Source organism: Cebus imitator, unplaced genomic scaffold (genome assembly GCF_001604975.1).
Source record: "Cebus imitator isolate Cc_AM_T3 unplaced genomic scaffold, Cebus_imitator-1.0 Scaffold353, whole genome shotgun sequence".
Lineage (NCBI taxonomy): Eukaryota > Metazoa > Chordata > Mammalia > Primates > Cebidae > Cebus > Cebus imitator.
The window spans coordinates 669,636-694,022 of NW_016107668.1; the positions used below are offsets into that span (position 1 = coordinate 669,636).

Here is a 24,387-nt window from a genome sequence, read left to right on the forward strand (position 1 = left end):
AGTAGAGACAGGGTTTCACCATGTTGACCAGGATGGTCTCGATCTCTTGACCTCGTGATCCACCCGCCTCGGCCTCCCAAAGTGCTGGGATTACAGGCGTGAGCCACCGTGCCCGGCCAAAAGGAAAATTCTGTGCAATAAATAGTGAGATTGAGATTTGATGGGAAGAATGATGATATGAAAAATATAATGCAAGAAAAAGCAGGAAGACGAAAAGCAACTAAAAACTCCAGGAAATACAAAAACCTACACAATAAAGCAATGATTCAAATATGAAACAACTAATCCAAACTAGAACAACTACTCAAAATCAGAATCAGAAAACAGTAGGTTTCACGAAGATAAATGAAATGGGTTGTAAGCAATATAAAGAAAGATTGAGAAGCTTTTTTGAAAGGCTTAAGATTCTTCTGTCTAGTTTTTTTTTTTTTAAGCAACAGAAACTCAAGGAAAAACAAAAAGTCATTTCAAACCTATAATCCACATATGAAGCAAACTAAAAGAGACACAACTTTGAGCAACTGGTGGCATTCAGGAAAGGGCTCTATTTGAACATCTCTTGTGAGTAGCGTGGGATCATGACGCTGGAAATATAGGGAAGGAAACAGCTCTGCAGTGAACAATACTTCCCTACTCACAATAATGCAAAAGCTGAATGTTGTTTTCCAACAACTGGAATCAACCTGCAATAGAGCATGGAAAACTTAATTTGATGATAGAATGGATAGAAATGCGATCAGTCTTGACAGTGTCAAAGTAAAACTATAGCCAGTTCAAGTTGGGAGTCAGAAAGGAGACAAGAATGGAGAAGAATAGGTAGCAATGGGTGGGGAAAGAACAGGTCATTACTACTTGTCATAAACCCTGTGCTTCCTCAGGCATTACTTTAAGTAAAAATATTTTTTAATTTTTTAAAGACAAAGTTGGTACCGCTGGCTAATGCTACAAAGGGGTCAAATGAGAAGGAGTTAGATTTGGCCTGAAGATCATGGTGACACTGGAAAGGACCATTTCAGTGGCCTATCGGAATGGGATTCAGAGCACAATGGGCTGGGGAATGAATGGGAAATGTAGACCTAAAAAGAACAATTATACCCAGCAGAATGCCAAGGAAAGGAAAGAGGAGAACGCTTGCTAACAGGAGGAATTAAAAGCAAAGGGAAGCTTGCTGTTGCTATTTTTATTTATAAAGAAGAAACTTGAGCATATTTTTTACTTGAATGAGGTGAAAAGGTGATGAAATCCAGAAGACAGGATGAGGAGTCAAACTTGGACAAAAGAAAGGATATCTACCATTTCGAAATAAGAAATGAGGTGGGGTAGACTAGAGAAGAAGGCAGAAAACTGGCAGGATTACAAAGCTTCTGTCCTCTAAAATGATCAAAGCAAGAGCTAGAAGAGCCTACAGAGTTGGTGATTTCAGAAAGCAGAACAAGAAAAGGATTGGTTCTTGGGTAAATGGACTAAGCTGACAAGACTAGTAGCATGGTTGAAAGCACATTTGTATTTGAAAATCATGTTATTTTGCCTCATCTGTTGGTTGAGTTATTCTTCATGAAAATCTTTTAGTGTAACCTGGTATCTGGATCTAAGAGTATCTCTGAAGAATGATCAAGGAAAACAAAGTGTTGCTTCTTTACAGAAGGTCCTACAGCAAGTTAGTATCAAGGTAGTAACAACAGTGACAGCTGTGTACCATCTCATTTTAAGACCTTCTAAAGCTACAAGATGAAAGGAACTTCTGCTCATTTGAGACCCAAACACTTTTTTTTTTTTTGAGATGGAGTCTCGCTCTGTCACCAGGCTTGAGCGCAGTGACGCTATCTAGGTTCACTGCAACCTCTGCATCCTTGGTTCAAGGGATTCTCGTGCCTCAGCCTCCCGAGTAGCTGGGATTACAGGCACACACCACCATGCCCCACTAACTATTATATTTTTTGTAGAGATGGGGTTTCACCATGTTGGCCAGGATGGTCTCGATCTCCTGATCTTGTAATCCGCCCGCCACAGCCTCCCAAAGTTCTGGGATTACAGGCATGAGCCAGCACACCCAGCCAACATTTCTAAACAACAGCATCCTATTTCACTCAACCAGCATTTATTAATACAACATATGCAATTCTCACAATCCTACACAGGAAGTACAATGACTCGTACTTTACAGATAATAAAGAGAGATTCAGTGTCTCGCCTAAAGTGACTGAGCCAAGATTCTAGCCCAAAGCTGTTAGATTCCAAAGTATATATGCCATGTGTAAAGCACACGCATAAAAACCAAATTTGAAGTGTGTTTTGGCCACTCTCAGTCCACTGCAAGTCCACTTGGAAAAAAAAATCAGATAGAATTTTGAACACATGAAAATTAGCTGAGATTTAATTCACTGATCCAATCTTGGGTGATCAACGTTAAAATGTACATGCCAAAATCAGTGCTTTAAATTTTGGGAAAAATCTAATAGCATTCTCTTCTTTATGATTACGAATTAAGACCAGTACACCCAGCATCATAATTCTAAAACTACTTTTTCACCTTTGTTCTTTCACTAATCAATCTAATTAACATGGTAGGTTGTTATTTTGGCTACTAAATATTACAAATAGAAAGCCATATTTATGACAAATTTTATAACTATACTTTGAGTAAGTACATCAAATGTATACGCAAATTAGCAAATAAATTGGTGACTTTATACTGTGGATGCCTTAGCAAAATTCACCCATGATTTTTGCTTTTTTTTTTTTGTTTATTTCCGTTAGTAACCTTCCATGTTACAGCAATTTCTCCTCTGGGCATTTATGCTGAGGAAACAGTGGTATGTTACTCTGTGACAGCCTTGCCCTAAATAACCTGAAGCCACAGATAGACTTTAATAAAATGAGAGTATGTTTCTCCTCCAAAGATTGCATTTTAAAACAAGTTATACTCAAAGCCCTAATTTTAAGACTATAAAATTCGATGACTTCATTAAAAATAAAACAACAGCTGATGTTTTGAAGCCAACTGACCAGTTTTTAAAAGACCTGGGAATAAAACTAAATCTGTGATGACTACAGATAGACATGGATCACTGCTAAGGTAGCCCCAGCTTGGGAACACTGGGATGTCAGGAAAAAACGCTAGTGAGCTTAAAGGGAAGGATTTATTGGGGAGTTTCCACTATGTGTCCTGGATTACTGGAACATGAGACAGTCCGGCTCTAGTGTAACCACCATTGTTTACAATTCCCGAGGCAATTTGAAGCGCCACGATTTCAACAATGGCATCAATTAACTACAGAGTTTTGAGTAATGCAATCACAGTGATTTACCACTTCGCACAAATGCGTTTCTAGCTTATAAACAGGCTATCCGTGACCCATTTTATCTCACACATAATTGATATAATGAATGCACAGCTTAGTAATGCCCTGCATTTAAAGTTAGAAAGCAAGTTTTTAGCCTTGAAATAAAATTTTACATCCATCATCTCATTTAATCCTAAACCACTTTATTAGTCTACAATCACTGGATTCTACTTACTCCTGTACTTGGTAGGCCTTACTCATTGGTCTTACCTGTCTCTTTTTGTGTGTGTTTTTGTTGTTGTTGTTGCCTTTGTTTTGAGACAAGGTTTTGCTCTGTGGCCCAGGCTGCAGCGCAGTGACGTGATCATTACTATAGCTCTCTGCCTCCATCTCCCAGGCTCAAGTGTTCCTCCCATCTCAGCCTCATGAGTAGCTGAGACCACAAGTGTCTGCCACTATGCTCAGCTAATTTCCTTGTATTTTTGTAGAGACAGGGGTCTTATGCTGCCCAGGCTGGTCTTGAACTCCTGAATGCAAGCAATCTTCCCGCCTCAGGCTCCCAAAGTGCTGAGATTAGTGTGAGCCACCACACCTGGCCTGGTGTTAACCTTGTCTCTACAAGTCTTTCTTTTATTACTGCTTATTCACATACACCCTCTTATGCACCTTTTCGGCTAATGTTTCTATGCTTTCCTTCTGCGGCGGCTCACCCACTCCTAGGTTATGTTCACGCTCTGTTTATTATTCTGACCTACACTTTGGACTATACATTCTTATCTTGATCATTTCTATTTTATTGAAATCCAAATCTCACTTCTAAGATTAGCTTTCTTCTATGTTACCCTAATGTAATTGCTCTGTATTTTTACACATGAACTGCTTTGCCTTAGTTCTCTGTTAAAACCTTCTCTCTTTAAGAGTTACCAATAACATTGGTCTCATTCAAATTTTTGCTTCTACGGTCTTAGCAATATATTTTATTATACCCAAACTTTTCATTTTCTATAAGGTTCTACTTTCTGATTACTCACCTGACTCTTTTCTTTCCCATCTTTACCCTGGTTTTTAGCTGCTCGAATTTTCCCGTTACATCCTGTTCTTCTTCAACCTATCCACTGAAAAATTCTGATTTTTGGCTGGGTACAGTGGCTCACGCCTGTAATCCCAAAACTCTGGGAGGCCGAGGCAGGCAGATTACAAGGTCAAGAGATCGAGACCATCTGGCCAACATGGTGAAACCCTGTCTCTACTAAAAAAACAAAAAATTAGCCGGGCGTTGTGGCACACATCATAGTCCCAGCTACTTAGGAGACTGAGGCAGGAGAGTCACTTAAACCCAGGAGGCAGGAGGTTGTAGTAAGCTGAGATCGCACCACTGCACACCAGCCTAGCAACAGAATGAGACTGATCCAAAAAAAAAAAAAAATTCTGATTTTTGAGAAATTTACCTAAATTTTATTTATCTTTTATTTTCTAATTTATTCACTGTACCATTGTGGAAACTGAAATTAAGCAGAATTACTAATCTTGTCAACTAAAAAGTTTAGAACAAACATACACAAAAATGTAAAATAAAAGAAAAAAACAGGCTGGGCACAGTGACTCACACCTGTAATCCCAGCACTTTGAAAGGGCGAGGTGGACAGATCACCTGGGGTCGAGAGTTCATGACCAGCCTGACCAACATGGTGAAACCCCGTCTCTACTAAAAATACAAAATTAGCTGGGCATGGTGGCGCATACCTATAATCCCAACTACTCAGGAGGCTGAGGCAGGAGAATCGCTTGAACCAGGGAGACAGAGGTTGCAGGGAGACAGAGGTTGCAGCGAACCGAGACCATAGCATTGCAATCCAGCCTGAGCAACAAGAGTGAAATTCCATCCCCAAAAAAGAAAAAAACAAATAAATATTCATTCTGCTTATCTAGTGTTAGCCTTATAATCCAATGACCTTGCGTCAAACTGACTTTTCTCTATGTATCATCAGTAGCACCCTTCAAAGTCTATGAAATCACAAAATTATATTAGGAGACAAAAGAAATAAGGCATAGGTATAATCCATGCACATGTTAAAATGACACACTGCCCAAGAGTTTTCCCTCATAAAAGTAAACAATTCTTCTAAAAGAGAATTATAGGCTGGGCACGGAAGCTCATGCCTATATCCCTAGCACTTTGAAAGACAATCTTGCCAAGATGGCGAACCTCCATCTCTACCAAAAAATACAAAAATTAGCTGGGTATGCTGGTGAGCGCCTGTAATCCCAGCTACTCGAGAGGCTGAGGCATGAGAATAGCCTGAACCCAGGAGGCAGAGTCTGCAGTGAGCCAAAATCATACCACTGCTCTCTAGCCTGGGCAACAGAGGGAGACTCAGTCTCAAAAAAATAAACAAATAAAGGCAATTACACATGTGTATAGCATACAAGTGGGTCTGCACCCAAGTTAAAGATTTGTTAGGGGCTTTATACAGCTAATAATTAAAACTTTAGAACCCTGGCTTCTTTCTTCAAAGTGAGTCTTAGGCTATAATACTGAACATTCCACAGGAATAAACGAAGAGGCCTTTAGGAACCAATGATGACACATGTCAAGATCTGCGAGATATAATTAACTCAGCTTTTGCACCTGCAGGTAAAGCAAACCCAAAAAATGGGAACTTAAGCAAAGCAACACATTATGTCTTCCCCTAAATACCAGAAAACAACAACTGACCATCAAAATACTTCTGACAGACAACAGCAACACGATAATCAGTCTTTGGGATCAAAACAAAACAAAACAGAAAAGACTTCATACCCATAGTAAACAAAAACTTTAGGTTGGAGAAAGTAATAGTGGCACAACAGAAGAAATACCTGTGTAATAATCTTCTACCACACTCTTATTACTAGAGATTTTCATGCAGATAATAAATATCAAATCAATGATGACCTAGGAAGACACCATTCAGAGGGTTTTGTCCTTGATTTCCCAGGTCTCTTTTCTCCGAAAAAGGAAATTATGTAACTTTATACAGACAAATATCTAGAATAAAAATAAATACTGTACTCTCTCTTTCTAACCAAAGTTTAATTTTCCATTTGTTCTTAGGTAATATTACCATTTATTTATTTATTTATTTATTTTTTTTTTGAGACGGAGTTTCGCTCTTGTTACCCAGGCTGGAGTGCAATGGCGCGATCTCGGCTCACCGCAACCTCCGCCTCCCAGGTTCAGGCAATTCTCCTGCCTCAGCCTCCTGAGTAGCTGGGATTACAGGCACGTGCCACCATGCCCAGCTAATTTTTTGTATTTTTAGTAGAGACGGGGTTTCACCATGTTGACCAGGATGGTCTCGATCTCTTGACCTCGTGATCCACCCTCCTCGGCCTCCCAAAGTGCTGGGATTACAGGCTTGAGCCACCGCGCCCGGCCTATTTTTTGTTTTTTTTAAGACGGGGTTTCAGCATGTTGGTCAGGCTGGTCTTGAGCTCCCAACATGAGGAGACCCGCCCACCTTGGCCTCCAAAGTGCTTGGATCACAGGTGTGAGCCACCATGCCCAGCTAATATTACCCTTTAAAATGGTCCTTTCCACTGGCTATTCAACATGGAGGTAAAAACTTTAAATCTTAAAAAACAGTATCAGTTCACACTGATGGACTAAAATAAATCAGAGTATGCTTATTATGAATGAAGGATAGGGCTCAATACTCCAAAGTCATTTTATTCTCACTACAAAAAGATACCTGTGTTTTCCTTACCAGTGATAAAATAAGAGACAGAAGTCAAAAATGGAAAGCAGAAGAGTCGTACACAGAGGTCTTTGAAATGACACAAAATATATTCGCTTCTAGACAATTTTTCATGGAATTAAGTTTGGTACATCACGGGTTTGTCTGTTTGTCTGAGACAAAGTCTCGCTCTGTCACCCAGGCTGTACATTATGTTTTATATACTTGTTCTTCTTAAGACTACAGGTTTAAATGCCAGTATAGATAATTTACATTTACCTACAAAGCCTGGTAAGCTATCAAATGCCATGCAGCTTAGTGTAGGAGGTTGAGACCCATTCTACAAAAAGTGATGCTTATTTTTAAGAGTAAACACATAAGGTTTTTAATAAAACAAATTCATACTTAGTTGTTCTCTAAGCCATCCCGAAATTCCCAGGCACAGTCATATCTGGAGAGACAACTGCTAAATGGGAAGGGCCCTGAAATGTTCACCCTGCTAAATGCCTGGTTTTCTTTTCTCCCTTTACCTGATAATGAGCCTGGGCTTGCTGTGCAGAGTTCAAGGTGACATTGCAGAGTCTGCAGTACAGGGGCTTACATAGCTCCTCCAGGGCACAGTCTTGCTCCCCTCCCTTAGAGAACTCTTCTTCCCCTGCAAGAGGCAAGGAAGCCTCCTGCCCAGATGGCTTCTGTGGTGGAAGCTGCAAGGTTCCTGCAGGCCTGGTGGCCACTGACATAGGAGGAGAGGATGCGGGCTGCTTAGGTGGAAGAAGCACAGTGTGCTGCAGGAGGATCATTGGGTGGGAAAGCCTTGGGCATAATCCAGCAGGTGATGAGAAGAAAGGTCTTCAAATCTGAATCAACAGCAAAACAACAAAAACAAAACCTCACTTAAAAATGAGACTTCAGCAATGTAACATGTAAATGACAATATAATCGGACCCTTTCCTGCACTTGTCCAAACCCAGCTTTGGAACTTCTTTCCTCACCTAGCAGACCTCCCCTGCCCGTTAATTCATATTGACACAGTGCTCTTCCACTGAAAATGGCTTCATTTTGCTTGGCACAGTTCCAAGTGCTATCCCTCTGGCCCATGAACATTAATAGCATTGCATCCACAGCTAATTAAATCCAAAAGTCACATGGCTGAAATGGACATCAAAGGTCACCTAGTCCAGACCCCTTCCCTCAGGCACACTTACTTAAACACTCTTAATGATAATCACAGACAAAAATACCACCAACCTGCCGGGCACGGTGGCTCACAACTGTAATCCCAGCACTTTGGGAGGCCGAGGCAGGTGGATCACCTGAAGTCAGGAGTTCAAGACCAGCCTGGACAACACAGTAAAACCCCATCTCTACTAAAAATACAAAAATTAGCCAGGCATGGTGGTGGGCACCTATAATCCAGCTACTTGGAAGGCTGAGGCAGGAGAATCTCTAGAACCCGGGAGGCGGAGGCTGCACTGAGCCAAGATCGTGACACTATGCTCCAGCCAGGGAGACAGAGCAAGACTCTGTCTCAAAAAAACACCACCAGCTAAAAATCTTAGCAAACATCTCTTCCAACCAACCAATATTGAAGAGTGAATAAAAGAATATCACCTCACAGAATCCTTAAAACACTCACATAGAGTTAGCTAAAATTTCAAAGAACTCTAGGAATAGCCTAAAGTATGACAGAAATAAATAAAATGTGTTCCTTCTGATCAACTAGTGATATTTAAGTAGTTGAGCAAATGTAAAGTAGAGGTGGCAAACAGCTGTGGGCACATACAGCCACATATGTGCTGTTCGGAATATACAGTTTTGTTTTCATTTTTTAAGTTGTATTAGTTGTTAACATATAAGAATCAAGAGATTCGTGGCTTCTCTTGATAAAAGGATGATCTGGCATCACTTGACCCACATTCCTATGTGGGTCACAATTAGCTAGTGTTCAGAGGCATTTTGCCTTGTAGCCAGACCTGTCTTCTCCTGAATACCTCAGTCTCCACTCAGCTGTGGCCTGTACTTGTTACTTGCCTGTTCTCTGAAGGTTCTTGAGTTTATGGTCCTACCTCATATAGCCTTAGATTATATTCATGAGTCCCCTATAAAATCCAAATATTTTCCTTCCTTCTCTAGGTAAATTACCTACACAAAATAAGATTATCAAGGAAATGGCCAGTGGAGTAATGGATCGCACTACCATAAGCCCCAGTATAACTCCAGTTCCTCAGTCTTCAGGCTATTTCTTTCCCTCCACCTTCTTAATAACTGATAGTCTCTATTCTAATTCCCTCAGAAAAGACCCAAAATGTTCCTCTCCCTCTTCAATCTTTACCCATAATTTCTCCTGCCTCCCACCCAGATGGCATTGTCTAACCCCGAGTGTCTCAAAATGAACCACAGTACACACTTTGTGTTCCCAAGATTCTAATTAACCCAAATTAGGACCCTTATTTCAAAATCCACAATTCCTTCCACTCTCTCAATACAGTATTATTAAAACCTCTTCTCTTGGTCAATACAATATGGCTATTTTAAGCTGCTGAAATTTTCTATCTGCAATGGAAATGTGTACATTATAGCAGTAATAGAATCACTAAAAGGAATAAAGTAAATTTTGAAAAGTTAAAGCCTATTCTACCACATTTGATAACTACACAGCACCTGTATATCAAGCAACAACTTTCATACGAAATTCGGGGTGGGGAGGCAACAAAGGAAATCAGTGTGATGGGAAAATAATGCAGTTAAGGGAAAGTGCATAATTACTAGTCACAGAATCTAACAATACTTCTCATTAATCACAAAATTTAGAAAAATGATAATACTATTTATTTTTTAAGCAGAAGGGTACTGCCCATATGTCTGGGAACATAAGAGCAATATAGAGTTTGAACATTTAAAAAGTCAGGTTCTCTGTATGGCATTATTTCTCTTAATTGAATTAAGCAAAGATATCCAGAAAGCAAAGACAGATATGGTCATTTTAGACAAGAGAACTAAGTAGACAAAGAACAGGTTTTCAAAAAGTTTATCTAATAATAATTCATAATGTTAAAAAGCTACACAAACAACCTGTACGAGTCACACTGCCATAAACATGCTGCTAGTTCATTACTGAGAAGGTGGAGAGGAGGTGTTTAAAAAAATCTGGGTAAAGGAAATCAGCAATATAAACAGAAAATCAAATGCTACCAATCGCCAAGGCATGTCTGGACTTGTTTTATGAAAGCTCACTTTCACTGTAGGAAATTCTAGCATGTGTCTCCCCCAGTGTTATCCACAGGTTTCCCTCAAAATAAAGGTTCTTCTCAAAGCACGGAAGTACAAAAGGCCTCCTACCAGAGGTGATAAAGTTACCTGATTTAAAGAAAACATTCTTGCCAAACACAGATTTACCCATTAGCGCATTTTATCTTTATAATTTTTAAAGAGTAGCTTGATATTCCAAATTTGCTTCTTGTCACATTTAACAATCAACACAATGTCAACTCCTCAAAACAGATCTATATATGACAATTACATCAAATGAGTACACCTGCAAACAAAAATTAGCATAAAATATAAATCCTGGATAAAAGCAAGCCTTCAGTGAATGCACGAATGATGGAAGCACGCCACTCAGATCTGCGCGGCTGCTGCACGGTGTAAAACGGGCGAACTGGGGGCGGACATGCTCGCAGCGGCACAGACGCAGGGTTCAGGCCGGCTGCCGTCCGGGTCTGGAAAGGAGCTGAGACGACACGAAAGAAAACGCCTCACAATGAACCCGTTTAAAGGAACGGCCGCGGCGTACTTAGTTGTCACGCCTGGCCGGGGGCCTGCTCTCCGCATTCCGGACAGCGTCCTCCTCATTTGGAGAAACTGAGGCATGAGACTGGAATGAAGGAACGGGTCAGCGGCGCCCCAGCAAACGGGGCTCTGCAGCCGGAGCCGTGGACGCGGGGCCGAGGCGGCGGGCCCCGCCCGGAGGTCCCCGGAGCGCAGCGGAGCGCGGGACGAACAGAGCCCCCGAGGCCGCGGCCGCGCGGGGCGGGCTCCACAGGGCGCTGCGGGGAGGCCTCGGGCGGCGCGGCCTCGGGTGGCGCCGGCCCCGGAGCCACGTCCCCTCACACCGCCGGGCGCGCCGGCGACACGCCGACCCCGCTCTCGCCTCAGCGCGGTCAGGACGCCGCCGCGAAGGCGGAATCCCGCGGCTGCCACGGGCCGAGGCGGCGGCGCGCACGGAGGTCCTGCCGGTCCACGTGAAACGCCCGAACCCGGCGCCCCCGTCCGCAGACGGCGCCGGCGCGTCACGTGGGGAGCCGGGGAGACGCCGCCGCGGGGGACCCGCCGGCCCCGAAACCCCGCGCTCGCGTCGCCCGCACTCACCGGAGCCCCCGCGCGCCCGGCTCGGCCCCGGCTCGCCCCCGCCTCCCCTCGGAGCCACTTCGCCCGCCGCCGCCGCTGCCGCGCCCCCGCCGCAGCCCGAGGCTGACTGTCAAAACTCAGCCGCCGCGACCCGCAGGGAAACAGCTGCAGGAAGTGACTGCGGCTCCGGGCGGCGGAGGAGGAGACTGCGCGCCGGCCCGGCGCCGCCACTGCGCATGCGCCGGGCGGGGCCGGCCCCGCGTCCCCGGAGGGCGGGGCGTGCTCCCCCGCCACGGCCGCGGGCGCAGGGGCGCGGGGCGCGGGGCGCGGGACTGGGCGGGCGCGGGGCGCGCGGGCACGAGTGGGAGGCGGGGGGCTCCCCCGCCCGTCTCAGCAGGCGGACCCCGAGAGCCTTCCGCGGACGCCCCGCACGGCTGAGCCTGGGCAGAGCCTTTGCAGCCTCCACCTCCCGTCGCCGAGATCCGAGCGCTCTCACTGGATCCGTCCCTCAGCCTGCGGTTGGCGGTCACGGCGGCGGAGTGACTCCTGGAAGCCGCTGTGTCCGCGCTTCCGCCGCAGGATGGAGGGAGAAGAGCGTGGCCGCCCGCCCCGTGGCCGCCCGCCCGGTGGCCGCCCTCACACGAAACGCCGCCACCACCCACACGCCCTCCCTGCCCAGGCCACAGTGAGCGGGGATGGAGGTCCCTCCTGCCCCCCCGAGGCCCATCCGCAGGGCAGGGAGGACCCGGAAGAGTGGCCGGCGCGGGGTGTCACCCCTTCCCAGCCAGCGTGGGGGGCGCGCTGAGGAAATGCCGGCTTGAACTTGGAGTGTAAACTAACCCGCATGAAGATCTGCCGGGGCGTTATCTTTGTGGCGAACTGTAACCAATTGACTACTTTGAGAGTTCAGTTCAGTGCCGTTAAGGATATTCACATTACCTATGGCTATTTTATAAATCACGAATTAAAATGCCAAGGAGATCTAAGCATAGTAAGATGTGGCCTCGTAGCAGGGAAACAACTGCAGGCAATTAAAGCTGTTTCTTTGGCTGAAACGCGCACCAGTCCAATACCAACAAGAACAAACCATAAATGACTTCGTAGTGTAGTGATACTTGAACACACACACACAGCGTACGCCAGCCCTTTAAGGAGAGTAAGCCATCATCTGAATTGTTTTTCCAGCTGTGTGTGTACATTTACCTTATGTGTCACTATTTTAAAGTTTCTAAAATAAAAAATGCTGCTGAAATCCACTCTCCGGCCCTTTTCTATATGGCCCTTAGCCAGTCTTAGAACTTCGAAGTCCACACTCCTTAGGACCACAACTAGGCCTTGGGGAGCCTCTTCGATCTGACCTTCCACGACTCCTCATTTTAGTCACAGCCCCATCCATGCCTTTTAATTTCCTGCCTCTGTATTTTAGCTCTATCTGCAATCTTGAGTGCAAAATGCTTTCTGTCACCTTGGCGCGGTGGCTTACGCCTGTAATCCCAGTACTTTCAGAGGCCAAGGTAGGCGGATCACCAGGTCAGGAGTTCTAGACCAGCCTGGTCAATATGGTGAAACCCCATCGCTACTAAAAATACAAAAATTAGCCAGACATGGCGGCGCACGCCTGTAATACCAGCTACTTGGGAGGCTGAGGCAGAAGAATCGCTTGAACCGGGGTGAGCTGAGATTGTGACCCTGCACTCCAGCCTGGGTGACAGAGCAAGACTCCATCTCAAAAAAAAAAAAAAAAAAGCTTTCTCTCCCCTCCCCTTGCATTACCAAACCCCACCTATCCTTCTAGGCCACTTCTTCCATGAGCTCCCACAGCACTTTCTCTGCACACCTTGATGACACTATTTGTCGTCCTACATTATAATTAAGAGATATTTCCTCTGCCCTACAAATACCTTGAGTCCAGGAAGTATAAATGTCTTGGGGTTTTCAAATTTTGTGTTTCATAGTTTGATGCATTCTTGTCCATCAGGATAAAAAAAACTGAACAATTTCATGTTCTCTGGCCCTGCTCACATATTCTTCTCAGACAGCTAGGCCATTTCCTTCCCTGTCTCAGGGAGAAAAAAGAAGGCAATTATCTGATGCTTGGATAATAGACATTTGAAGCTCATGGCAGTGACAGTAGTCTCATAAGTCAGTGCCTGTGGTTTAGAATTAGCTGGACTTCATGAGTTTCAGCACCTGAAGAGCTGAAAGAAAAAAAAAAGCCACAAACAATATATTCATCGCTTTTGCTGTTAAAAAAAAAAAAAAATCAGTGTGTGATGGCCACAAAGGTTTACTTCTTACTTGTATTACATGCTGGGTTAGCTGAGGTTCTGCTCCATGGGGCTTCTCAATCCAGTCCCCAAGCTGAAGAAACTCCCTCTATGTGGGACTTGGCAATTCTCAAGGGAGATGGGAAGAGCCAGAGAGCTGTTAGAAACTTGTGAAGCCCCTTAAGGCTGCTTCTCCAACGTCTCTTGACATGTCTCCTCAAATCCCGTTGGCCAAAGCCTTTCATATGGCCAAACCCCAAGTAAACAGAGAAGTCTACTTGTTTCATAGGCAAATCACATGGCAATGGGCATGGATTCTAATTTTTTTGGAGTGGGGGTTGTGTGGTTAATTGTAAACAATAATGCAATCTGCCACAAAGATGGGGAAACCAATTTTCTCTCCCAAGAGATATTGGTGTATGTCCCAAAGAAAGGCCTATAAACCCCCACCCACAAGCCATACACACTCAGTCCTAGGGATTCGTTTGAAAGAAACTGGAGCTAGAAATAACAGAATTCCCACATGTGTTTGAAGATCTAGGGACTGAGGGCATCTGAGCTATGTTCCCAGTGGGGACCAGAAAAGCAGTCAAGGTCTGGGGTTTCCCTTCAGTAAACCAAAAGGAAGTAGGGTGTTAGCCTGAACTGTTTGAACAGAGGACTGCCCCTAAACTTGTTTTGTTTTGTTTTGTATTTATGGCATTAAAGACCATTCAGGGGAGCTGACAGAGAGCTGTAGGGGGCTGATGAGCCTACAGGTCAGAAAGAGGAAGGACAGCACTGAATGAACAGATCGCTGATCTGATAGCAGAGAAAAAATAGACACCAACTATTGAGGCCAACGCCCAGGGGTGTTTGCACTGATGCCTACTTCCTCTTGCCACCTGCCTCCCCACTCCACTCAACCCCACCCGAAATTTTAAGGTTATCCTCAGAAAAATAAGGGGAAACAGATAATTTTGAAGTGATTACATGTTAGCCAGAAATGATTTGGAGACAGGAGAGTTTTGTGGGTAATGGAAGTACATGTGGAATTGACTTTTTTTTTCTCTCTCTTTAAAAAGAACAGGATCTTAACACTGAGACTAATTTTAATTATTTTTTAAAATAAATATTTTTATACACTGAGTTTCATGACCTGGTATAGCATAACCAGTACATTGGTATGACCATAGTTGATTGCATAAATGTATGAATGAATGAGGAATTTATTTTCTCCATTCTATAACAGGCATTACAATACCTGACAATGTACTTCAGAGCAATGTTTCCTTTTTATAATATAACTATTATATGGGAAACTCTCTGAATTTATCAGATGGGAACTCTCATATTAAAATAAGGATAATTATTTTTCATTATGCTAGATCCTATACTGAGAAAATCTACATCTGTATTTATTTACCAAGGAAATGGTCCTAACACACTTACTTTTGGTGGCATGGCTTGAGTTTTTGGGAATTTCTCCAGAAATCTACATGACATACTCACAATCAGAGGAGAGAAACACTCATCCTTCTCCATGGACTGGTACAATTTGTCAGGTCAGATCCTCTCTTGTTGGGAATTTGTGTATTCCTTTAAGACGCCACATATGTTTTCTCTCATAACACATAATGTGTTCCAGACCAACTTCTTTCTTTAAATCATCAGAGAATGCCTCCAACATTGTCTCTTATAATAACCTCTGTTTTTTAACACAATCTTCCTTATAATTAAAGCAATACATGAAAAATCTCAAATCCAGCAAAATAGTCTCTCATGCATTTTAATAACATTCTAACATTTTTAACCCAAAAATAAAATATGAAGAAATAGTGGAAATATGGCAACAGCAGTCACAATTTTTTTTTCCCTGAATTCCCCTAATTTTAAAAATGGACCTTGAGAAGAATGTGTATTCTGAAAAAAAAAAGAAGGTTGCCCGGGGTGGGGGGGGTGAAAGGGGCAAATAGCAAAACCAAAGGCCTATAGCCAAGTCTAACAAAATACAGTTGGCAGTTGGGACTACCCACCAATAGCTGTAAGACCTATGAGGCATCAGCAGGAGAAAGTAGAAACAACAGGGCCAGGGGCAGACCTGAGAAAAACAAGGTGCTCTCAGCCCCCATATCCACGGGGTTCTGCCTCCACTATTCAACCAACTGTGGATCAAAAATATTTTTTAAAAAATGTAAAAATAATGTAACAATGATTAACAGAGCATTTACATTGTATTAGGTATTATAAGTAATCTACAGATGATTTAAAGTTTACTGGAGGATATACATATGTTATTTACAAATACTATGACATTTTATATCAAGGCAGCTGCAGATTTGGGTATGTTGGGGCCGGAGGGGCCTGAAACCATCCCCCCACAGATACTGAGGGACAGCTGTAGTTGATGGGACTCACGGGAAGCTTGGAGAGCCAATTTGAGAACAGTAACTGGAACTGGAAGCAGCTTTGCACTTCTCAGAGTGGATTCATGCAATGGGTAAGAGGTGAGTTTGGACAGGACTTATAGATCAGATGGTTATGTAACAGGCACTATAGCTTAAAGACATTCAAAGTTAGTTCCTGAGCCAAGTTTGAAGACTAATAACCCTGGAAACACAGACCTCAGAGACGACTGAGAATGTGTTCCTGGGTAGGCTACATGAGACACGGTAGTTATGGGTTCTGTTACATAGAAAGTGAAAGCAGGGGAGTAGTGAAGCAAAGGTGATGTTCCACAGTTCTGACTGGTGCTCAGTGATGTCACACATAAGATAAAGCAAATATGTGGTTAACAAACATGTATGCCTCAGGGTCCAGAGAGGAATGATTGATTTTATCCTGCCTTTGTGTTTTATCTGATAGACAAGGTTGAAACACGGGACAGACTCCAGCGCTGCAGGTGTCAGTTCAACTTAGCTCATAAACCTAGTTTTTATTACCCATATCTCTAACCTGTAGCTATCTTGAGCTACTTTTAAAATTCGTATTCTAATTTTCCTTTTTCTGACAGACTGAAGCAGTTTGGGGCCTATAAACTCTCGGAACTAACTCCCAAACTCCTTTCCCAAACGGAAGAGAAAGTGCTGGAATCGAATCCAAATGGTATACGCTAGAGAAATAGGAAAAAGAAAGATCCAGAAGAGAGGAAGGAACCAGGAGCTCTCAGAAAGTAAGTCACTGCCTTTGGAAAATGACAGGACAAGAGCAGAGGGAGCTCTGGAGTCTGAATTTAGAAATGAGTCCTGAACCACCGTTTGTCAGCTTCTGATCACGCCTGTGATTCAACTGCCACCTCGCAAGAACTACAGATGGCAAGGAACACCTTCAACTATGCTATGGGCCTGAGCTCAGCAAAATCCAGACTATAGGACAACGACCTGATCTCTACAACAAGTAAGTTACACAGAAAAGGCGGGGCAGGGAATGAAAGGGGAATGTGGAGACTTTTTTACAGGCGTGAGTCACCGCGCCCAGCCTAAAGTCTTAAAAATATTTTAGGATATGGGGAAAACCAAATTAAGAATGAATGCTGGGTTTCACCATGTTGGCCAGGCTGGTCTCGAACTCCTGACCTCAGGTGATCCTCCAAAAAAAAAAAAAAAATACTTGACAATCTAGAATTCTATACCCAGCGAAAAAACTTTCAAAATGCAGGCAAAAAAAAAAAAAAAATATGATCCTCCAAAAAAAAAAAAAAAAAAGAATGAATGCTTACACCTAAGCATAAGACATAACATAAGACATAACAAAAAGAAGAGGTGATTACAATAAAAGTCAGGAGAGTGGTCATTTTTCCCCTGGGGGCAGACGGGGTGTGATTGGGAGAAGAAACCGTAGGTTTCTGGGGTAGCTGGCGAATAGTGAGGCACCTTCACTATTCACCAGCTACTCCAGTGTCCTCACTATCTGCCAGCTTACTACTTACTAAATATTAAGCTACGTACTAAATTACTAACTTAATAAGTCATAACCATCATCCTTACTACTTATTAAATACTAAACTACTTACTCAATTACTAACTTACTAAATAACCACCATCCTCACTACTCACTAAAGCTTGCTACTGCTGAACAGTAGCGGTCAAGAAATAGAACTTAAAATAATGCATTAAACTGTACTTTTTAATGCATTTTTCAATATCTACGTCATATTTTACAATACAGAAACTTTTAAAAACAGAAGAAAACTAATAATACCTCCTTGTAGAAAATGCAAAAAGACATAAACCAGAAAAAGACTTCTCATAGTCACACCATGCTTTCTTTTTAAGTTTGCATCATTTCCTTTCAGGCTTTTTTCTACCCATGTAAAGAAATATATCTTTAGTGAAATTGGATTATGCTATATGTACCATGATTTTTACTTATACCAGAAGTGCTTCCAATAAATAATCCTAGAACATGGCACTTTTAATTGCTTCATAATATTCCATCCAAAGACACGGTAAAATTTAAACATTCACCTATTGTTGGGTATTGAGTTTCTTTCCAATTTCTCACTAAACAGTACCCCACCATTGTTCACCTATCTTGATTTGAATTGATGACTTTTATTAAATTAAATTATTATACTATGAAGTTACTAGATCAAAGGGGATGAACACTCTTAAGGCTTTTACTACGTTTTGCCAAATTGGCTTTCCAAGACAGCAGCCCCTCGCCATTTCCACCAGGCCCTTTCAGAGTGTGCTCCACTCTGTTCATACACACTATAGCTTCTTACAGATTCGTTCTTCTTCACAATTTGCTAAGCAACAAAATGGTATGTTGTCATTTTCATGTCTTTAATTATTTAACTTTTAAGTTATTTTTTGAGAATTGTCTGATTTTGTCCTTTTCTTTTGGAGACTAACCTCATTAATTAGGTAGTATGCACTTTTGAGAACGTCAACCCATTGTCTCTTTATGTTAAAAGTAGTTCTTCTGGTTTGTTTGTTTGTTTTTTGAGACAGAGTTTAGTTCTTGTGGCACGTTTAGTTCTTTAGTTCTTAGGCTGGAGTCCAGTGGCACGATCTCAGCTCACTGCCACCCCCGTCCCCCAGGTTCAAGTGATTCTCCTGCCTTGGCCTCCTGACTAACTGGGATTACAGGTACCCACCACCACACCCGGCTAATTTTTATATTTTTAGTAGAGATGGGATTTCACCATATTATCCAAGCTGGTCTCGAACTCCTGATCTCAGTTTATCCACCTGTCCTGGCCTCCCAAAGTGCTGGGATTACAGGCCTGAGCCACCGCACCCAGCCAGTATTTTTTTTACTTACAGAAATTTTAGGCCGGGTATGGTGGTTTATGCCTGTAATCCCAGCACTTTGGAGGCCAAGGCAGGAGAATGCCTTGAGCCCAGGAGTTTGAAACCAGCCTTGGCAATATACTGAGATCTCATCTCTACAAAAAATGAACAAAATTAGGCAGCCATGGTGGGATACACCTGCAGTCCCAGATACTCAGGAGGCTATAGAAGAAGGATCTCTTGCACCCAGAAGGTTAAGGCTACAGTGAGCCAAGACTGGGCCACCGCACTCCAGCCTGGGTGACAAAGCAAGATAAGACAAGTAAGAAAAGGAAGGTTTACTCATCCAATGGGAAGGGAAAGGGGAGGAAAGGAAGTTTTACTCTCTTATAGGCTACAGCTTCTGTGACACTTCTTCTGTGAAGTCAATTCTAACCTTAAAGTTACAGTTACCAGATCCTCCTGGTATATGCCAAGTACCCTATACTTCCCTTCATAGATCTGAAAAATAAGCCAACATAATACCCTGCTCCTGTGCTAAACAATATTAGAACCAAACATAGTTTCCTGTCTTAAGTTAAATGATTCTGAGACCAGCCATACTTTCCTGTACCTACTGTAAAGAAAACCAGAACAAGCAAAACAAAACTTAGTTACCTGCTTCCAGAAATGTTTGCTCCTAAAAGATCGGAATGTGAACCTACGAAAAAAGCTCTTTTTGAGACCTTGCCTCACTGACACTGCCCTCAGGAGGGGCCCACATGGCATGTGAACTAAGAAGTAGATGGTACAAGTTTCAGTCAAGCCTTTAGATGACCACCTCCTGACTTGACTACAACCTCACAAGAGACCCTGAATCAGAACCATCCAATTCAACCAGTCCCAGAGCCCTAACCACAGAGACCATGTGAGGTAATAAGGGTTGTTATAAACTGCTAAGCTTGGGGTGATTTTTTTTTTTTGAGGCAGAGTCTAACTCTGTAGCCCAGGGTGGAGTGCAGTGGCGTGATCACAGGTTACTGCAACCTCCACCTCCCTGGTTCAAGCAATTCCCCTGCCTCAGCCTCCCAAGGAGCTGGGATTACAGGTGTGCACCGCCATGCCCACCTAATTTTTTTGTATTTTTAGTAGTGATGGGGTTTCTCCATGTTAGCCAGACTAGTCTGAAACTCCTGACCTTAGGCAGTCCACCCTCCCTGGCCTCCCAAAGTGCTGGGATTACAGGCATGAGCCACTGCACCCAGCCAGCTTGGGGTAATTTTTTATGAAGAGATAACCAATGTAAGTCCCCCCACTTTTTGTGACCCTTTAAACTATGTATATAGATTACTTTGTTATAAATGTGTATCTCTCATTACTAGTTTTTTGTTTATTTTTACTTTCCTTGCTTAGTATTTGTTGTTTATACTTCTTGATTGACTTTAGAATCACATTGTCAAATTCCTCAACTTCCATTGGGATTTCAGTTGAATTTCATCAAATCTATGCATACATTTGTGGATAAGTTAAAATTTTACACTATTCTCTTTCCTAACACTGTACAATGATTCAAAAGTTTCTTTCTCTTCACTAACATTTTGTAATTTTCTTCATTGTAAGTATAATATTTAATATATTATTATTAAAATGGGTAAAGTATGCTTTTTTCTTTAGTGAATGGAATTGATTTTCTTTTATGTAATGTTTCTGGCAGAGAGAAAAATTACCAAAGTCTTGAATTATATTCAAGTGTTTAAAATGCTTTATTGTCTACTTGTACTATTGCTAAAATTCTACACTGTTCCTTGTGGGCAGGCCTATCAATACACAAGAGAGAAAATGAATATTTTTAATACAATAGCAATCACAATTCTGTATCCTGTGAGTTATATGATTATCCAATTTAGGTCTCATGATCTGAAAGCAATAGAAATAATTAGCAACTTTCCTAAAATCTTTGTATTCCTTTTCTGGCCCAGTATTCTTTTCCCTCTCTAAACCTACACAATTTTTCTGCCACTTGTAAAATTGCTGGAATTATCTTTTGTTTTAATACTGTGTCTCTTATTCAAATTGGTTAGCTTTCATTGTTGCTTTGCCATTGGCATCACTAGTGTGAACTTAATTTTGCATACCCATTATGACAAAGAAAATCAAACCATATTTCACTTTGACGCTCCACCCTTGCAGTCGTAATATTATTTTGAGGAAATGCCTGTTCATTCATGCATCCATACGTTCTTATCTGCATCATTTTGTGTATGTGTTTATCAGTGCTGTCCAACAACGGGAAGAATGATGCATTTATTGAATGTTGGAATGGAAGGATACTACCGTAAAAGCTTGCTTGTCAGGCACTGTGCTAGGGGCTTTTATACCCTAGCTCATATCTTCCTCATGTTGACCTAAAGAAAAAAGTGAGGCAAATTTAAATAGAGAGTTTAATTGGGGCAAGTTGAGGATTGAAACCCAGGAGCACAGAGTTACACGTTGCCTTGAATTCCAATTAGCAGCAATTACAAGTAGGTTTATAAAGGAGAAGAGGAGGCATTTCCTATGTTATTTACCAAGAATTTACATTACAAAACATGAGATCCAGTGAAATGGCTCACATCTATAGTCAGCTACTCTGGAGGGAGGCTGAAGTGGGAGGATCCCTTGAGGCCAGGAATTTGAAACCAGCCTGAGCAACACAGCAAGACACCTCCTCTAAAGAAAGAATTTTTAAACTGTTGACAGACTACACACTGTTCTTTGTAACACAAATTCCAGAACATGAAGATAATGAGTGAGGCAGCTAGTCAGGAACAAATACCTTTAAATAACTGCCCCAAGCACAAGAGGGTGAGGGCATGAGTGGCTGTGGTCCCATATTCATGTTGTTCTGGGCCTAATTTTGTAAACCTGGCATTGCTCAGACTGCTCTGATATATTTTTCTCTTTTCAGCCACAATTCCAATGAGGTAAATATTATTTTACTCATTTTAGAGATGATTCTGAAATGTTAGGTTATAGTTCAAAGTTATTCAGTTTACATCTCTCTGTTTCTCCTTGGTTTCTACTACGTCAGAGCTTTTCAGACTTCAACACACACACAGATCACCTGGCAATCTTTTTAAAGTGCAGATAATGTCTCAGTAGTCTGAGGTTGGAACTGTGAGTCTGCATTTCAAACAAGCTTCCAGGTGATGTCACACTTTTGAGTAGCAAAGCATAGATCACAATGAATTTAAGGCAATATGACTCATTGGAAGGATTACAAACTTTGGAATGTGAGCATCTGAATTCAAATTCGAATGCAGGTACTTACTAGTCTTCTGACTTAGCCTGGATTCTTTCTGAACTTCAGTTCCCTAATCTAAAATGAAGAAAATAAAACCAGCTTCGTAGAGTTGTTCGGTTGAAGAAACAACACATTTCCCGTGCCTAATGTACTGGAATCTCAATACTGATTTATCTTTTCTTTCCTCGGTAGATTAGAATGTTGCTATCAATCTCCTCGGTATTCAATACGTATATTTTTTGTGACAATGACAGAAACACACTCAAATTGATTTGGTCTGAAGAAACGGAAAGACCCTAAAGATTCTCTAGTAGCCCTACTGCAGGGAAGGCACCAGAAGCCTGGACGTGAGGACTCAGATGCCGCCTGGAGTCTCTCTTGCTCTCTGAGGCGTTGTTGCTTTCTTAGGGCAAATGCAGTTCACTCTGCTTCACTGCAGCCTTGGTTCTTTCACAGAGAAGGAAACATGGGTGCCCAGAGTTCCCAAGGCTTTCAGTGCATGACGTACACTGTCAGGAACCCTGAATCTCTGTGTCTATCATTCTTTTTTTTTAAATTATACTTTAAGTGCTGGTGTACATGTGCTGAAAGTGCAGGTTGCATAGTTATACACATGCCATAGTGGTTTGCTGTATCCATCACCCCGTCATCTACATTAGGCATTTCTCCTAATGCTATCCTTCTCCTAGCTGCCCACCCCCCGATGGGCCCTGGTGTGTGATATTCCCCTCCCTGTGTCCGTGTGTTCTCATTATTCAACACCCGCTTATGGGTGATAACATGCAGTGTTTGGTTTTCTGTTCTTGTGTCACTTTGCTGACAATGATGGTTTCCAGATTCATCCCTGCAAAGGACATGAACTCATCGTTTTTTGTTTGTTTTTGTTTTTGTTTTAAAGGTAATCAGTTATTTAATTAGATCATCAGGACATTTAAAATACCAATTTGTGAGGATAAATTCCATTTGTCAGGGCAAACACAGATCGCAGGTAGCCCTGGAGCTGAGAAATAGCTTTGATTTTTGGTAAAATGTGTGCGTCCACAGCTTTCTGATCAATCTTGCGCTGCTCTGTAATCTCGTATTTCTCTTTTTCTGTGTCGAAGATCTCACCTTCCTGGTGTCTGGGCTTTCGCAGCTTCTTTTTCTTGAAGTAAGCATCAGTAAGATGTTTTGGGATTTTTACATTGCTGATATCAATTTTGGTTGAGGTGGCAACGACAAATTTCTGGTGCATTCTTCACAGAGGAACTCGATTGAGGACCAGAGGTCCAGTCACAAGGAATAAGCCACTGGCCAGCTGCTTCAGGAAAACCACCCTCTTGCCCCTGTGGCTCCAGTGAGGATGATCAGAATGGCCCCGGGGGTGATGCTGGCTTGGTTTGCTCACGTGCTGACTGAAGGGTTTTTGCCGTGGCTTAACAGCTTTCGAGGCACATCTTTGGTAGGATAATGCCTAGGCATTTTGCAAAGTTTAACCACCCAGGTACCGCCGTTTTTGTCACCACCAACTGGTTTTGTAACAGTTGCAAGAACCTTCTCCTTCTTTTTCTTTTCAACCTTGGATTTAGCCGCTGAGTACTTCCTCTTGTACGTGGCCTTTCTGGAATACATGGCAGATCGGGAATACCTGCCAATTCCTCTGACAAGAACAGGATTGCAGCTGCAATGGGACTTCCCCTTCTTGGGCTTTTTAGCCTTGAGGTTACCCTTTTTCACTTTGCTACCAGCATCAGCCTTCTTGGCTTCAGGCTTCTTCTCTTTAGTATCCGGCTTCTCAACTTTTTCACCCGCCATCTTGCAAGATGGGAAAGAGAACTAAGGCCCCGGCTTCCGGTCTATCGAACTCATCGTTTTTTATGGCTGCATAGTATTCCATGGTGTATATGTGCCACATTTTCTTTATCCAGTTCATCCTTGATGGGCATTTGGGTTGGTTCCAGGTCTTTGCTATTGTAAACAGTGCCGCCGTGAACATATGTGTGAATGTGTCTTTATAATAGAACGATTTACAATCCTTTGGGTATATACCCAGTAATGAGATTGCTGAGTCAAATGGTATTTCTATTTCTAGATCCTTGAGGAATCGCCACACTGTCTTCCATAATGGTTGAACTAATTTACACTCCCACCAACAGTGTAAAAGTGTTCCTATTTCTCCACATCCTCTCCAGCATCTGTTGTCTCTAGATTTTTTAATGATTGCCATTCTAAATGGCGTGAGATGGTATCTCAATGTAGTTTTGATTTGCATTTCTCTAATGACCAGTGTTGATGAGCATTTTTTCACATGTTTCT

At 42.5% G+C, this 24,387-nt stretch overlaps 1 protein-coding gene and 1 pseudogene across 5 annotated transcripts in view; both read right to left on the minus strand.

The window, feature by feature from the left end:
* ZMAT3 (zinc finger matrin-type 3) overlaps positions 1–11,488 on the minus strand; it is a 44,454-nt gene extending 32,966 nt beyond the window's left edge. For 2 of the 4 annotated variants that reach the window (XM_017506289.2, XM_017506286.2), the window contains exons 1-2: positions 10,794–10,913; positions 7,531–7,857 (exon numbers count right to left, since the gene is read on the minus strand). In XM_017506289.2, the coding sequence (XP_017361778.1) occupies positions 7,531–7,800 (270 nt within the window). In that variant the 5' untranslated portion in view covers positions 7,801–7,857; positions 10,794–10,913. Of the gene's footprint in view, positions 1–7,530; positions 7,858–10,793; positions 10,917–11,368 lie in introns of those variants that run through there. The other 2 variants (XM_017506287.2, XM_017506290.2) reach the window with 2 other exon arrangements.
* An 11,494-nt stretch (positions 11,489–22,982) lies between these two features.
* LOC108287730 lies at positions 22,983–23,925 on the minus strand (annotated as a pseudogene). Its single transcript, XR_001818455.2, has one exon. The product of XR_001818455.2 is annotated as a 60S ribosomal protein L6-like (transcript).
* Between the last annotated feature and the right edge of the window lie 462 nt (positions 23,926–24,387).